Source organism: Ranitomeya variabilis, chromosome 2 (assembly GCF_051348905.1).
Source record: "Ranitomeya variabilis isolate aRanVar5 chromosome 2, aRanVar5.hap1, whole genome shotgun sequence".
NCBI lineage: Eukaryota > Metazoa > Chordata > Amphibia > Anura > Dendrobatidae > Ranitomeya > Ranitomeya variabilis.
This window is the reverse complement of record NC_135233.1, coordinates 466974495-466992437: the sequence shown is the minus strand read 5'-3', so window position 1 is coordinate 466992437 and position 17943 is coordinate 466974495. Positions and strand designations below refer to the sequence as shown.

The following is a 17943-nucleotide window of genomic DNA, read 5'->3' as shown; positions in this document are numbered from 1 at the left end:
AGAGGCTCAGTGCACCATTCCACCCACTGGTTTTCCATTCCCCACGTCACTCACTAGTGATTGACAACGCTGGCTTGTCTGAACTTTATCCGCAGCCAGTACTCCCCTCCAGGAAAATAAATGCTGTGAATCTCACGTGAGCGAGGTTGGTGGAATGGTGCTCTCTTTGGCGACACCGAGGGTGCACTGGGCATCTTAATGGCATGATTGATCAAACTTCATTTTCTGCTGCATGGATGGCAATAATTAGAACACTGAAAACTAACAGCACACGTGTGACTGTAGCCTTAAAGGACATTACACTGACCCTCTAAAGTTTCATTAATTCATGCACACAAATTAGTTATAAAATCAGATTCACGTGTCCAAACAATTGAGACTCTAGAGCTGTGCTATTATCTGTTCTGTGGAACAGGCTCGGCCATTAAAATCTATGGGGATTGGTAAAAAAATGGATGAAAAACAGAGGGCACACTTTTTACTAAAGTTTTCCCTCTGTGTTTCATCCATGTTTAACTGATCGATTGTAAAGAATCAATGGATAAACGTAGCAGACTGCTCATCACCTTCAGTTTTTCAAGATTCAAGAAAAAAAACGGATGCAACATGGAGACAATATGGATGACACGAGAAATATGGACTGATTTACGTAAACACAAAGACACAAATGTGTGCGTGTAGCCTAAAGTTGTTTGTTTTTATAGTGGCTAGATTTCCTTCAAGAGGCGAGCGCTCCTGTGCTCTCTATGAAAGAGCTGCTGCTAGACTCCTCTGGTGGCAGCTTATTTCACCAAAGTATTGACATTTTGAAATTAGACATGCCAGATCCTTATATCCCCATCATCATCTGTCGGAGAAGCGTCAGGGGTCCCCACACACATTAGACTGTAGGATGACCCTTTGGGATGACCAACTCCCTTTAAAGGGAATCTGTTAGTAGGATCAACCCTCCTGAGTAGTGATGAGCGAGTATACTCGTTGCTCGGGTTTTCCCGAGCACGCTCGGGTGGTTTCCGAGTATTTGTGACTGCTCGGAGATTTAGTTTTCATCACCTCGGCTGAATGATTTACAGCTATTAGCCAGGCTGAGTACATGTGGGGGATGCCTGATTGCTAGGGAATCCCCACATGTAATCAAGCTGGCTAGTAGCTGTAAATCATTCGGCGATGAAAACTAAATCTCCGAGAAGTTACAAATACTCGGAGACCACCCGAGCGTGCTCGGGAAAACCCGGGCAACGAGTATACTCGCTCATCACTACTCCTGAGCCATCTATATGGTCATGTAGGTTATAGAAGGTTGAATAAAATTATACATTGATATCTGCGATACAATGTCTTATACCAGAGACATCCACGTTTTTCTTAATATGTAAATAAGATCTACGGTCTGGATGGAGATCTCCCCAAGAATCTGCCTCCAGAGCTTATTTTAAATGAAAAGAGGCGTTACCAGTGTGAGACATGTAATAACTGACAGTCTCCAGATCTACATGTCTCACACTGTTTAAGCCTCTTTCTTTTAAAATATCTGGTAGCAGTTTTTCAGGGAGATCTATGTCCGGCCCATAGATCTTAACAGCTCATTTACACATTAAGAAAAATGTGGATTACTCTGGAATAAAACATCGGATCGCAGATATGAAGGTATCATTTAATTCAACTTTTCATAGCCTACATGTCTATACAGATGATTTAGGAAGTTAACTCCTACGGCCAGATTTAATTTAAGAACCATGACAAAATATGACCCCGGGATACATATTTCATTTAACCCCTTCATGACCTTGGGATTTTCTGTTTTTCCGTGTTCGTTTTTCGCTTCCCTCCTTCCCAGAGCCATAACTTTTTTTATTTTTCCGTCAGTATGGCCATGTGGGGGCTTATTTTTTGCGAAACAAGTTGTATTTTTGAACGACAACATTGGTTTTAGCATGTCGTGTACTAGAAAATGGGAAAAAAATTCCAAGTGCGGTGAAATTGCAAAAAAAGTGCAATCCCACACTTGTTTTTTGTTTGGCTTTTTTGCTAGGTTCACTAAATGCTAAAACTGACCTGCCATTATGATTCTCCAGGTCATTATGAGTTCATAGACATCTAACATGTCTAGGTTATTTTTATCTAAGTGGTGAAAAAAAATTCCAAACTTTGTTTAAAAAAAAAAAAAAAAAAAAAATTGCGCCATTTTACGATACCCGTAGCATCTCCATTTTTAATGATCTGGGGTCGGTTGAGGGCTTATTTTTTTGCGTGCCGAGCTGGCGTTTTTAATGATACCATTTCAGTGCAGATACGTTCTTTTGATCGCCCGTTATTGCATTTTAATGCAATGTCGCGGCGACCAAAAAAATGTAATTTTGGCATTTCTAATTTTTTTCTCGCTACGCTGTTTAGCGATCAGGTTAATGCTTTTTTTTATTGATAGATCGGGTGATTTTGAACGCGGCAATACGAAATATGTGTAGGTTTGATTTTTTTTATTGATTTATTTTGAATGGGGCAAAAGGGGGGTGATTTAAACTTTAATATTTTTTTTATTTTTTTCACATTTTTTTTTACTTTTTTTTTTTTTTTTTACTTTTGCCATGCTTCAATAGCCTCCATAGGAGGCTAGAAGCTGGCACAACGCGATCGGCTCTGCTACATAGTAGCGATCATCAGATCGCTGCTATGCAGCAGAAATGCAGGTGTGCTATGAGCGCTGACCACAGGGTGGCGCTCACAGCTACTGGGGATCAGTAACCATAGAGGTCTCAAGGACCTCTATGGTTATTATATAGAAGCATCGCTGACCCCCGATCATGTGACCGGGGGTCAGCGATGCGATCATTTCCGGCGGAAGCGCCGGTTAAATGCCGCTGTCTGCGTTTGACAGTGGCATTTAACTAGTTAATAGTGGCGGCTGAATCGCGATTTCATTTTATTGCGGGCACATGTCCCGGCTTTGATACGGGGTCACCGCCGGAGCCCTGCATCAAAGCAGGGGATCTGACCTCGGACGTACTATCCCGTCCAAGGTCAGAAAGGGGTTAAATCACCTTTCTCCAGAACAGTAATTATAATTGGAGCAGTGTAGATAACTGATCTTTCCAAAAGTATTTCCGCAATAAATCTCATACTTACAGTATTCTGTACGTTATGGCTAATCTTTTGATATTGATGCATTTCCTGAGTGATGTGAGTGTCTGTTGAATTCTCAGGCTATGTGTTTTCCCATTGTGACATCCCAGTAGATGTCTCAGATTAATGGAAGAGCAGATCAATAAGTGGTTTTAAGCTCAGCTTTTAATGAAATGATTAGGGTGGTACTTCCATCCTTTTTGCTGCCTTTTGTTTAGGGTAAATAATCACACTATAAACACAAGTGTGCATGTAACAACATAGGGCGAGAAAAAGAGAGGAGTCTTCTATCCTGGATCAGTCTCCGCACACAAGTCTATAGTTTACAGGACACTTCCTCCCAGTCTGTAAGGGAAAAAAAAAATAATATATATTTAATTTACATGTAGTGACACCATATTGCAGCTAGATTGTGTTTTGCAGAGAAAAAAAATACAAAATTATATTCTGTCATACAAACACATTATGAATTATATATGTTGACCCCACAAATCATGAGGACAGTGGGGTCAAGTTACTCGGTGGGGTGGCACTGGAACATCTGCGATGTGCTTAAAAACTGCAGTGACATGCTGCTGTGCATTTACGTTTGTTGATCAAGGGAAGATTTCATTAGAAAATAACCTGTGTTTGTATTTTGTTTTTCTAATTTGCCTTTTTTTTCATGTTATTATAAAAAACCTGACATTTTCACACTGGCCACAGGGGCTGTTTTAAACTTCTACTGCTTGTCCTTTTTAGGAATAGTCCTCAGCAGGCTTAACATCAGAGGCAGGATTATAATCACAGGTAATTACTCTGTAAACAGCTGATAACACAGGTTCCACCAATCACAATAGGCGATGTCACAGCTGACCTCCTCCTCCTCCCTTCACAATCACCTCTGCACATGCATATTAGATGCTTCAGTACAAAAGATAGTTTCAGGGTCTGTTCATTGTGGATAATGCACATATAAATTTCCTGAAATAAAACAGAGAGTCTACAAAAGTCCCAGAGGTAAAGTAGGAACATTGCAAGATTTCTGTTTACTTTTAGTTCCTATATGAAAAAAATGCAAAAGGCTGCAACCCTCAGCTTTAGCAAGGTTGGTTATCAAGAATAGAAGGGACCCCATGTTGTTTGTTTTAATTATTTAGATAAATAATTAAAACAATGGCATGGGGTCCATTCCATTTTTGACAACCAGCCAAGCTAAAGCAGATAGCTGGGGGCTGGTATTCTCAGGCTGGTAAGGGGTCCTCGATATTGGTTCACCAAGCCTAAAAATAGCAGCCCGCAGTCACCCAGAAAAGGCACATCTATTAGATGCTCCAATTCTGGAGCTTTGCTCGGCTCTTCCCACTTGCCCTGTAGCGGAGGCAAGTTGGGTTCATAGTTGTGGGATTTATGTCACCTTTGTATTGTCTGGTGACATCAAGTCTACAGCTTAGTAATGGAGAGGCGTCTATAAGACACCTATCCATTACTAATCGTATAGTTGTAAATAAACACACAGCAAGTATAAAGTCTTTTATTTGAAATAAAACACACTCTGTTATTTTTAAATAAAAAAATGAAAACAGTTATGGTCACCTAATGCCCATTCCATTGAAGCCCTTGTCTCCTGTATAAACCAACAATAAAAAACAATATCCCTCACCTGCCCATCGTTCTGTCCCACGCTGTAATCTACATATGGAGATAAACAGTTTTCAACCTGGACGGTGCCAAGCTTGCGTCTCTGCAAGAGATATTGACATACTGCGGTCTGGAAAGACACACCGCATGTTCGTCTCTGCCGGTGTCTCTGGACGCATAGTGGGCAAGGGATTTCATAAAATCCCATCCACTATGCTGTAACATCTGGACGCTGCACAAGTGCGCAGCGTTTACTGATTGTGTGCATATACCCTGAGGTTGCGGTGACCTCTGGTGAGATCATCACTGGCACTGTGAGAAAAACTCTCACAGTGTAGAAGTGAGTTCACCAGGAGTAGTCCCATCAGCCAACGCCAGTGAATTTACCTCCTATCACAGCTCTGGGCTCATGCTGTAATTTGACAGCGGAGGGAACCGCAGCAGGTAACCGGCGGTAATGATTTTACCGCCGACCAGAGGCAGCGTTTGCCATGCTGTCATGCACATGCCAGCATGGCCAACACTGGATGTTCAGGCCCCCCATTCAAGTGAATTGGGTCCGGGTACTGTTCTGGTACCCAAAGTTTTTTAACTGTTCGGCTGAACCCACTGGATCTAAGCATAAAGGGGTCCACCCATCTCTATTAATTACATGAAACCTCTACTTTATAGAGCAATGATTTTTTGCATTCTTTTTTTGTTTTATAGAAGTATGAGTCACTACTTGAGATTTCTGGAAGCAGCTTGTTTTGCACTATTAAATTAAATCCAGCCAATCCAAGCGTGCTTCTTTATGGAGTAGACATAACTTTGCCATAAGCTCATGATGCGCATTAGTATAGACCTTAGTGTCATGACTGCAGCCAGCAACCCATTTGGCAGCATTATTGCTGCAACCAAGGCTACATGCTGTTACAGCAGCTTTGTTAAAGGGAACCTGTCACCTGAATTTGGCGGGACCAGTTTTGGGTCATATGGGCGGGGTTTTCAGGTGTTTGATTCACCCTTTCCTTACCCGCTGGCTGCATGCTGGCTGCAATATTGGATTGAAGTTCATTTTCTGTCCTCCAGGGTACACGCCTGCCCAATATTGCCTTGCGCTGGCGTGTACTACGGAGGACACAGCATGAACTTCAATGCAATATTGCGGCCAGCATGCAGCCAGCGGGTGAGGAAAGGGTGAATCAAACACCCGAAAACCCTGCCTATATGACCCAAAACCGGTCCTGCCAAATTCAGGTGACAGGTTCCCTTTAAGGGTGCCTCTACCCCTAACAATGGGGAATACTGCAGACAGGGCTTAGAAGTCAGAGTAATCAAACTATACTGATTCCAACAATTGCTTCCAAAATATGTATATAGTACTTAGAAAAAGATTTAGGCAGATGTGGAAAAAAATGCTGCAAATTAAGAATGCTTTCTAAACTAGAAATGTAAATACTTTCTTTTATACACTATCAAAATACAAAGTGAATGAACAAAAGAGAAATCTAAATGAAATCAATATTTGGTGTGACTGCCCTTTGCCTTCCAAACATCATCAATTCTTCTAAGTACATTTGCACAAAGTCAGGGATTTTCTGTTATAGTCAGATGCATAATTAACAAATTATACCAATCAGGTCATATTGATCATGATTTTTATATACAGGTTTAAACACAGTCATTAACAGAAACAGCTGTGTTAGAGGCTTGAAACTGAATTCAGAAGATGTCCAGCAGTGCCATCAGCTCAGAACTGGCAGCAACTAGTGGGACCCAGCTACACTCATCTTCTGTGGTCTTCATGAAAGAGTTGTGGTCAAATGCCATATTTTCCACACAGAAACAAGGAACTGACTCAACTATGCATGAATACATAGGAACTAGGGTGCAGAAAAATGCCAGCAGGTTATCTAGACTAAGGAGACAAAATATGAAATATTTGGATGCTGGAGAGCTGCACAATAATGACGCAAGCAACAGTGAAGCATGGTGGAGGTTCATGCTAGTCAGAGGCTGCATTTCAGCAAATGGAGTTGGGTATTTGGTCAGGATTAAAGGTGTTTTCAATGCTGAGAAATACAGGCAGATACTTGTCCATCATGCAATGCCATCTATCCATCATGCAATGCCATCCCATACCTCCAAGTTTATTCTGCAGCAGGACAACGACCCAAACATAAGGCTAATGTCATTAAGAACTATCCAAGGAGTCCTGAAAGTGATGATACGGCCCAATAGAGACCTGATCTTAACATCATCCAGTCTGTCTGGGATTACATGAAGAGGCAGAAAAATTTGCACAACCCTACAGCCACAAAAGATCTGTGGTTAGTTCTCCAAGCTGTTGGGTAGAGATGAGCGAATATTTCAATATTCGGTTAGGATTATGATCACCATATTTGCAATATTTGCCGAACACAGCCAAACGGCATTGGCGTCAATGGGAGTACAGATGAGCGAATATGTTTGGAAACGATCGTCATACATAAATTCGGTATGAATATGGCAAATTCGGATTCAGCGATCTTTTCCGAACATATTCGCTAATCTCTACAGGTGGGAACAACCTCTCTGCCGAGTTCCTTGACAAATTGTTTGCAAGTAGAAGAGTACCTAGAAGAATTTATGCTGTTTTGAAGGCAAAGGGTGATTACATGAAACATCAATTTGGTTTAGATTTGTCAAATTATAAAAAAAAAATAGACTAACTTTTCTATTTTTTAAAACATTCTTACTTTGCAGCATTTTTCCCCTCCTGTCTACGTTTGCATAGTAATAGGTTATAAAAAATTAAAATCTATATAGAATATAAATGGAGGCAGCACTTCAAAAATAATAGTTAGTGTGTGTGTGTGTGTGTGTGTGTGTGTGTGTGTGTGTGTGTGTGTGTGTGTGTGTGTGTGTGTGTGTGTGTGTGTGTTCTGGGTTCAAATCCCACCAAAGACAATCTGTAAAGAGTCTGTATGTTCGTTCTCCCCATGTTTGTATGGATTTCCTCCGGGTACTCTGGTTTCCTCCCACACTTCAGAGATATGCTGATAGGGAATTGGATTAGATTGTGAGCTCTAATCAGAAAATCACATTGTATCATTTTTAATTAATGAAATTGCATTCTATTGCATGAATTAAGTATTTGATCATCTACCAACTAGCAAGAATTCTGGCTCTCACACCTGTTAGTTTAGCCCTCCTACTTTGCATTTGTTACTTGTATAAAAGACATCTCGCCACACACTTGATCAATCACACTCCAATCTCTCCACCATGGCCAAGACCAAAGAGCTGTCTTAGGACACTAGGGACAAAACTGTAGACCTGCACAAGGCTGGGATGAGCTACAGGACAAAAGGCAAGCAGCTTGGTGAGAAGGCAACAACTGTTAGTGCAATAATTAGAAAATGGAAGAAACACAAGATGACTGTCAATATTGCTTGGTCTGGGACTCCATGCAAGATCTTGCCTCGAAGGGTAAGGTTGACTCTGAGAAAGGTCAGGAATCAGCCCAGAACTATACGGGAGGACCTGGTCAATGACCTGAATAGTGGTGGGACAAACACACTATGCCGTCATGGAGTAAAATCCTGTGGGGCATGTAAGGTCCTACTGCACACACCAGCACATGTCCAGGCTTGTTTGAAATTCGCCAGTGACCATCTGGATGATTCAGAGGAGGCATGGGAGAAGGTTGTGGTCAGGTGAGAACAAAATAGAACTTTTTGGTATGAACTCCACTCGCCGTGTTTGGAGGGAGAAGGATGAGTACAATCCCAAGAATGCCATCCTAAACATGAAGCATGGTGTGGGAAACATCATGGGGGTGCTTTACTGAAAAGAAGACAGGACGACTGCACCGTACTAAAGGGAGGATGGCTGGGGTCATGCATCCCAAGATTTTGTCCAAAACCTCCTTCCCTCAGTAAGACCATTGAAGATGGGTCGTGGCTGGGTCTTCCAGCATGACTATGACCCAAAGCACACAGCCCGGGCAACTAAGCAGTAGCTTCGTAAGAATAATTTCCAGGTCCTGGAGTGGTCTAGCCAGTCTCCAGACCTAAACCCAATAGAAAAATCTTTGGAGGGAGCTGGAACTCAATGTTGCCCATCGACAGCCCCCGAAACTTGAAAGATCTAGAGAAGATCTGTATGGAGAAGTAGGCCAAAATCCCTGCTGCAGTGTGAGCAAACTTGGTCAAGAACTACAGGAAACGTCTGACCTCTGTAATTGGAAACAAAGGTTTCTGCACCAAATATTAAGTTCTGTTTTTCTATTGTATCAAATACTTATTTCATGCAATAAAATGCAAATTAATTCTGTATAAATCATGTGATTTTTTTAGGATTTTTTTTTTAGATTCTGTCCCTCAAAGTTGAAATGTGCCTACCATAAAAATTATTGACCTCTCCATTCTTAGTAGGTGGGAAAACGTACAAAATCAGCAGTATATCAAATTCTTATTTTCTCCAGTGTGCGTGAATATACACACACAAGAGATATTAATCATATACATATAGCTTTTTTTTTTTTAATTCTTACAGGAGTAAATATGCAACAAGCTATGCATTTACTATATTATTCTATAGACATTAGTTAGGATATTGTAATACATAAATTATAATATACTAATTGATGCATATATTAATTACATACGATAAAGGATCACCTCTTTCTTGATTTGTGTGCGTGTCTGTATTTGTGTCTGAGCTAATTCTTCACCTTGTAACCAAGGCTGCACTGGGAAGCAAGCAGTGCTGAAAGGAATGAGTATGTATAAGGCCTAACATAGATGAAACTGTGACATTGACAAATCATTAAGTAGAGGAAAAAAAATCAATACAAATGTGAATGCAGATGAAACATTTATAAATGTTGAACACATTGAGACCCATGTTTCCGCATATGTGAACAAAGCCTTCTTATGCTTTATTCATTGCTTCATTCATTGCTACATTACTTTGTATTTCCAAATCACTGACACAGTAAATGTTCTACGTGTGTCATTGATCTTACACTTTAATATTATTGGAGGAATATTAATATTTACTACTTAAAGGGGTCGTCTGGTTTAAATTGTTACCGTTCCATAGGGTTGCATCCCTTTTTAAAACAACAATCACAGCAATACTCGCCTCTCCCGGGTCCGGCGCTGACCCTCCAATGCTGCACCATTTTTTGGATGACCTGTAACAGTGGTGGTGATAAATCAGCAGCGCACATGACTGCAGCAGACAATCATTGGTGATGAGCCACATGAGCTTAAAGCTATAGACCTCGGTATACCCCTAATTTATATGGAGACATAATGGGTTCTTTATTTTGGATTATGCATGAATCTGGCAGAATTCTGCACACGAGTGCCCAGTGCTGGTGATAAGAAGCTGCTACCCCTGAACTGATTTTCATTGGGTGGTCTTGAAAATAGGAATCACTCTCCTATCCATCTACTGGACGATCCATGTGCTGGAATTGAGTTATTAGGGTGCAGTCAGATGGGCGCATAAATCGGACTGGGATAGTAACACAGTGCCCAGATTACCCCGGTGACCCACAAGCCAGCCCGTGCATCACATTCTGATCTAGGTCCGATTTATACAGCCGTCTGACTGCGCCCTTAAGCAAGTGTTACCATTGAAACTGAAAATACTTGTTTGAAACAGGTAGATCTACAGATTTTAAATAAGTTTTGATTTAATTAAAACAAAAACTGCTGTATTTTGCCTGTTATAACAGAGAAATGTACTTTGCAATCCTGAGATTTAGACTTACACAATAAAAATTGCTTACATTACTATAATTTGATAAACCAGGTCACAACGGCTCTATAATCCTTTTCGAAAAAGTAAATCTCAGTGTCTGCCCACCTAGCCTGATTAACAGCTCCTCAGTGTCCCTCCTCCCTGATGCTGCTTAGACCTCCCACTGCTCTGTACAAGCCGCAGCTGTCAGTCACACTGAGTAGGTGGATTCATGCCCTCTCTCATTCTGAAACTAGATTCATAAAATGTTCAACTCAAGGACAGGATTACACAGACGATGTGAACTGTATTTTCAAAGTAAGTACACCAGCCTCATCAAGTGTACGTCTTCTTTTTAGTAAAGTATGCAGTTTGTAACTTGAAATCTGGTGAACAATACACATTATTGCCTTGGCCTTTGCCAATCAAACACCATTTAGCATCAATGAATTAGAAAACCGCACCGATCGACGTGCTGCTATACGGCCACAATGCGCAAACCCAGCCATATCATTGTTTATCATAATCGTAATAGATTAATACATTTAATTTAAAAATTAGCAAATTCTGTAAATAATAAACTTCTGTTACTGCCAAAGTCTTGAGCAATCCAGTTGATTATATATTTGCACACCTTCAGGCATGAATTTCAAAGCATGCACGCACTCTACGCAAACAGCAAAGAAGAAATCTTTAAATGCATGCAGGAAAAGTTCTTAAGTGCCAAAAAGATACAACCAAGAACCTACTAAGTAGTTGTACATTGCTAGTACATAGTTTTCTTGCAAATTAAGTATAGTGACTCTCTATTCCTATCAGAAATGACGTATGGTAAATCAGACCCCACAATGTAGTGACCACTGAGGACTACAATGCGTAGGTGCACGATTAGAAGATGTCCCCACATATTGCGACAGGGTTGATACTCTTAATCCTCAAAATTAAAGTAGTTTATATTTTTTTATGTTATATATCTTATTTTTTAAATCCAATTTTTAATATTTTGAAACCTCTCCAAAAAAAATGACGAAAGTTCTTGGGGTACATTATAAATATTGACACAAGTTACATCATCAGTGCTGTGCCACCTTTGTGACGATTAGAACTGTCCTAGGTTCTGATTCCTATTAGACTCCACAGTTGTGTCCTCACCAGAGTATTCCAATATTATAAGAGGGGTGAAAAAAAAAATAGAATCTGTCGGAAGTATATACAGTATGCTAAATAAAACTAAATGGGTTAAGCAGCTTCATAAAATATTTTAATTCTTTGATTACATTTTAGCAAATCACTTTTAGAGCACTGATAAACTTTCCCCAGCGAGCCCGGCAAATGTTTCTATTTTTTTTATCCACATCTTCCACAAAGGTTCCCTTTAGCTAAAGTTTATATCAAAATCGAACTGATATCTAATATGAGATAAAGCAGGAGGAGCTACATAAAACTTTTTTGAAAACTTTCCTTAAAACTTACATTTTATTTATTGAAATCCCAGGTGTTTGCATATAGGAGTCCAGTGGGCGGTGTTATTCAGTGATTGACAGTCTTCCCCATATCACTGCATGCAGAGATGGCTATAAATCACTGGTTGGACTACCCACTTGACTTACATACATAAAACATGGGGAATTCAATGAATAAAATACAAGTTATACTGAATATTTTCCAACAATTCTATATAGCACTCGGCTCAGCTGCTCCTTCTCTGTGCCATGATGTCCACAGATCGGACTGCATATATAATGTGACGGGTCCCATTTTACCACTAGGTGCACACGTAACATTTTCTTGCAATATTTTCTAATACTAAGATTTTTTTTTTCCAGAAATCTACAAATTGTTATTTAATAGTTAGTTTGACCAATACTTGAAGCAGATTAGACGCACATGTCGTATGCACAAGTCATGCACACGTTATATAATCTCAAGATTTTGTTTTAAATTGAATCCGTCAGCAGGTTTTTGCTATGTAATCCAAGGGAAGCATGAAGGTAGGGGCTGAGACACAATTTCAGCGATGTGTCACTTATTAGGCTGTGTGCTGTCGTTTCATTACAGTGAGTGTTTTATCAGCAGGAGTTTATCCCTGCTTGGACTACAGCTCGCGTGCCTCCTCGTCCAGCGCCACCCCCAGCTCTGATCAGCAGCTCACTGTCAATATACAATGTACATAGGGAGCCTGGTGTGGGTGGGGTTAGCTTCCTGCGCTCTGCTGCTGGCTACATCTAAAAACTTAGAATGTGTCACAACTGCTGCGCCCAGTAAACTAAGTGACACACTGCTGGAATCAGGGTTTCTTTTCCTATATTATGCTGCTCTCAGATAAGGTAGCAAAAACCTTGGAGACAGATTCCCTTTAATCAGCTGTTAGATTCATTCAGCGCACGCGTTTCGGTATGCTAGCTGTTTCCGATTTGCGCACAGCCTTCTTACCCCGCACATAGAAGGCGCCTTCTGTGCTACTCTGGAAAAACAAAGAATGTTATAACTTGAGCAAGTCAATCAAGTCACCATTGCCCCGTGTAAGCCACCTTTGCATCATATTATGCATTTGCTGTACTTGGATATCATTAAATCATAGAACATATAAATAAAATATCTGCTTCTCCTAAAAGTTCCCTGTTACACATGCAGCTGAGACAGACTCTTAATGGAATAAATCAATGCTCACAAGACAGTCCTCGTCTCTCCGGGAGACTCCGGGCAAAGCAGCCCAGTCTCTAGCATAGCTGGGAGTCTATCTACATGTACTAGTGAGTCATAGATGGCTCCTGGCTGGCAAATAACCTTCTCTAATCACTAGGAAAGTGAATCATTAGCTGCCTTATACTGGCCACTCTAATGTCATTTTATGAGTAGGAACAGATTACAATCTGTCTCTAATCACTGGGGTTCCAACAGATGGGACAGCCACAGATACCAAGAATGGGTGCATGGCTGAGCCCCATCTTGAATGGAGCGGAGATGTGGATGTTAAACCTCCATTCCAGTCGCTCTCTTTGGGACTGCAGGAGAACGAGTACAGCACTCTGCTATTACTGGCAGTCCAATAGGTAATGAATAGAGTACAGGTTGATAAATACGTAGCTTTGCAGGCCTGTTCTTGGGATTGCTGCAGTCAAACCCTGCTCTATACAGCTGCCCAGGAGGATTACAGGCCCACCACTGAAATTGAGGCCCCCGCACCAAGCAATCTTCACCTACCAAGTACCTCTATACCCTTTCCTCAGGCTTTACTAAGTGACTATACGCTAAGGGATCCTTCCTCCTGCCCAACTTCTGCCACCTTTATTTGTTTAATCAGGAACCAAGTAACCCCATGAATAATACCCAGGAGGGTCGAAACGTTGGGTTTCTATCTGCACGTACCTTTTGGTGGCAACCCTGTTTGTTAACATAATAAACTCATTTTATATTTTTTGCATCATACCTACTCTGAGTGTGCGGTAATTTTCTGGTATATGGCAGTCAAACCCTCAGCAATCAACAAGTTACACCCTATGGTTATCCTCAAAATAACAACAGTCCAAACTACAGTCAGCACTCCCATCTTCTTAAAATAATAACTATTGATCAAGTAGTATAAAAAGGCACAAAAAATGGCTGAACGCAACAGCACAAAAATTAAAAAGGCAGAAAATAAATATCTACTGCGCTCCCAGGTAACATGTTTCAGACCTACATGGTCATTTGTAAAACCTGGCTTGACAAAGGACCATGTAGGTCTGAAACATGTTGCCTGTGAGCGCAATGGAATTTTTTTTTTTCTTCTTTAATTTTTGTGCTGCTGTGTTCAACCATTTTTGTGCCTTTTATACTACTGGATCAATAAACCGATTATTTTAAGAAAATGTGAGTGCTGGTGATTGTTTGGACTGTTGTTATTACTGGAGTATTTTGCTGTGCACCTCAACAGGTGAGCTGATTGCGCCTATTTCACATCTTAAAGATAACCCTTTTAGATTTGACAATTATTTTTCTAAATCCAATTTGGTTTCCTCTCTCATTGGGTCAAATGTAAGCGGATAACCACCACCAACGATCTCTAGAAAAGGGCTATGGAACCATGGACTGTAGAGCCCCACCTTGAATGGAGCAGAAGTGCACATGCTCAACCTCCAGTCCATGAGAAAACCAAGCACAGCCTTCCACTATTTCTGCCAGTCCCATAGGCAATGAATAGAGCATGCGCACTTCCGGTCCATAAAAGATGGGGCTCTGGAAAACCTCATTAAAAACCTAATTTAAGCAATACGTCATTTTCTGATGACACATTTCTTTTCAGCGGAAGGTGAATGTAATTCAGATAATGCATCCCGATAACAATATGCAGGTATTAGGATAAAAACGACAGTATATAACAGCCCCAATTTGCATGTATAGCAGTGAAAATTGTAGCTTTCTAATTTTTTTCACATATTAGTTGAGGGCAATGTGTGACTGACAGGCTTATTATTTTATTTAATGGATTTTCTGAAAACTAACTTTTAATGCAATTCAATGAGTAGGGGTCCAAAAAGTGCCCCATCATGGAAGAGCTCTGGTACAGGTTTTTTATTAAGAATCGTGGAAACCTCCATTTATCCATAAAAATCATAACCAAGAACACTTTTCGTAACGTTGGGAGGGGAGGGTTGTTTTCTAACCCTCTCATCATTTTATTCAATATTGAGTCTTTTAAAGCTTTCAATCTTGTGGCAGTCTGTATAAAGTAGCCTGATGAAAAGTAAAGATAAATTCATATTTTACACGAGACGCTGCCACATCCAGACTGTCCCCGCCAGCAGTTTTGTTGATATACTTTCTCATTTATTATTGAAATCAAAATCATACTGTTTCTTCCAGTGAATGGCAGCTCTGAATGCAGAACAGTCTATTTAACTCCTGAAAAGAGTCAACTTTAAGATGCTGCAGATTCTTAAGTTTAATTAACTTACTGACAATTTTGCCTTAGGAAGGAAAAAAAAAGAAAAAGAAATCAAATGAATCCTTCCTGGGTTTTACTAATATGTGATGAATTAATTCAATTATGAGGAAATGCTGGACTGTGTATTCTTCAGTTTGCAGTTATATTTCGTCCTGTATTTATATGCAAGAGGGAGTCAGATGGGAATTACAGCAGTATAATGAAGTGCACGTAAGGAAAGGGAGTCATGGCAGCGAGAAGGAACACAAATCCCTGGAAACATGGTCCCACAACACACAGACCTGTTCAGCTACCGAAATCCCATGCCCCAAGAGCAGGTGTCTTGACTCTTCCTCTGCTTTGTGAATTTACTGTCTCAGTAGAGCTTTTAATATTTTCTTCTATTTTACATTTTTATACCCAATTTTACAGATTTAACTATTAATTAGTCAGAATTTTTCAGGGGGGGTTACCCTCGGGTGCAACCACATGTCAACAATCAGTAATTTATGTAGAGACGCATGCAATATTTTTGTGCGATACTATTCCTGGTTGGCAAGCTCTAAATATTTTTGGGCTGAGTTCACGCAGTCATATACAGTCATGGCTGAAAGTGTTGGCACCCTTGAAATTGGTCCAGAGAATGAAGTATTTTTTGCAGAAAATGATTGCAATTACACATTTTTTGTTATACACGTTTATTTCCTTTGTATGTATTTGAACAAAAAAAGAGAAAAAATGCAAATTGGACATAACTTTACACAAAACCCCAAATATGGGCTGGACAAAATTGTTGTCACTTTTCCAAAACTGTGGTTAACCCCTTCATGACCCGGGGTATTTTCGTATTTTCATTTTTCGCTCCCCTCCTTCCCAGAGCCATAACTTTTATATTTTTCTGTCAATATATGGCCATGTGAGGGCTTATTTTTTGCAGGACAAGTTGTACTTTTGAACGACATCATTGGTTTTAGCATGTCATGTACTAGAAAACGGAAAAAAAATCCAAGTGCGGTGAAATTGCAAAAAAAGTGCAATCCCACACTGATTTTTTTGTTTGTTCTTTTTCTAGGTGCACTAAATGCTAAAACGTACCTGCCATTTTGATTCTCCAGGTCATTGTGAGTTCATAGACACCAAACATGTATAGGTTCTTTTTTATCTAAGTGTTTAAAAAAAAAATTCCAAACTTTGCTAAACAAAAAAAAAATTGCCGATACCCATAGCGTGACCTCGGGTCAGTTGAGGGCTTATTGTTTGCGTGCTGAGCTGACGTTTTTAATTATCCCATTTTGGTGCAGATATATTCTTTTGATCTCCCATTATTGCATTTTAATGCAATGTCGCGGCGACCAAAAAATGCAATTCTGGCGTTTCATTTTTTTTTTCTCACTACGCCATTTAGCGATCTGGTTACTCCTTATTTTTATTGATAGATCGGGCGATTCTAAACACGGTGATACCAAATAAGTGTATATTTGATTTTTTTATTGTTTTATTTTGAATGGGGCGAAAGGGGGGTGAGTTAAACTTTTAGATATTTTTTATTTTTTTTATATTTTTTAAAACTTTTTTTTTTACTTTTGCCATGCTTCAATAGCCTTCAAGGGAGACAAGAAGCTGGCATAGCCTGATCGGCTCTGCTACATAGGAGTGAAGCTCAAATCGCTCCTATGTAGTAGAATTGCTACATTGCTATGAGCGCGGACCACAGGGTGGTGCTCACAGCAATCCGGTATCAACAACCATAGAGGTCTCAAGGAGACCTCAGGTTGTCATGCCGACTAGTGATGAGCGAATATACTCGTTACACTAGATTTCTCGAGCATGCTCGGGGGTCCTCCAAGTATTTTTTAGTGCTCGGAGATTTAGTTTTTCTTGCCGCAGCTGAATGATTTACATCTGTTAGCCAGCATAAGTACATGTGGGGGTTGCCTGGTTGCTAGGGAATCCCCACATGTAATTATGCTGGCTAGCAGATGGAAATCATTCAGCTGCGGCAAGAAAAATTAAATCACCGAGCACTAAAAAATACTCGGAGGACCTCTGAACATGCTCGAGAAATCTCGAGTAACAAGTATATTCCCTCATCACTAATGCCGACGCATCGCTGACCCCTGATCACGTGAAGGGGTCAGCGATGAGCGCATTTCCGGCCATGGAAGCGTTAGTTAAATGCCACTGTCAGCGTTTGACAGCGGCATTTAACTAGTTAATAGCGGCGGATGAATCGCTATTCCACCCGCTGCTATTGTGGGCACATGTCAGCTGTTCAAAACAGCTGACATGTGCCGACTTTGATGCTGGCTCACATCAAAACAGGGGATCTGGCATCGGATGTACTATCATGTCCGAGGTCAGAAAGGGGTTAAACAACTTTTGTTTCAAGCATTTGATGTTCGTGTAAACTCTCCTGTGGCAAGTAACAGGTGTGGGCAATATGAAAATCGCACCTGAAACCAAATAGAAAGGGGAGAAGTTGACTCAATTTTTGCATTGTGTGTCGGTGTGTGCCACACTAGCATTGACAACAGAAAAAGAAGAGAACTGTTTGAGGACTAGAGAATTAAAATTGTTGA

At 40.4% G+C, this 17943-nt stretch overlaps 1 protein-coding gene across 2 annotated transcripts in view; it reads right to left on the bottom strand.

Annotated features, from left to right (window-relative positions):
- Positions 1 to 3267: 3267 nt before the first annotated feature.
- Positions 3268 to 17943, bottom strand: part of MACROD1 (mono-ADP ribosylhydrolase 1) — a 1026736-nt gene continuing 1012060 nt past the window's right edge. The window contains exons 10-11 of one of the 2 annotated variants that reach the window (XM_077287617.1): positions 12892 to 12922; positions 3274 to 3465 (exon numbers count right to left, since the gene is read on the bottom strand). In XM_077287617.1, coding sequence (XP_077143732.1) covers positions 12918 to 12922 — 5 coding nt within the window. In that variant the 3' untranslated portion in view covers positions 3274 to 3465; positions 12892 to 12917. Of the gene's footprint in view, positions 3466 to 12891; positions 12923 to 17943 lie in introns of both variants that reach the window. The other variant, XM_077287616.1, reaches the window with a different exon arrangement.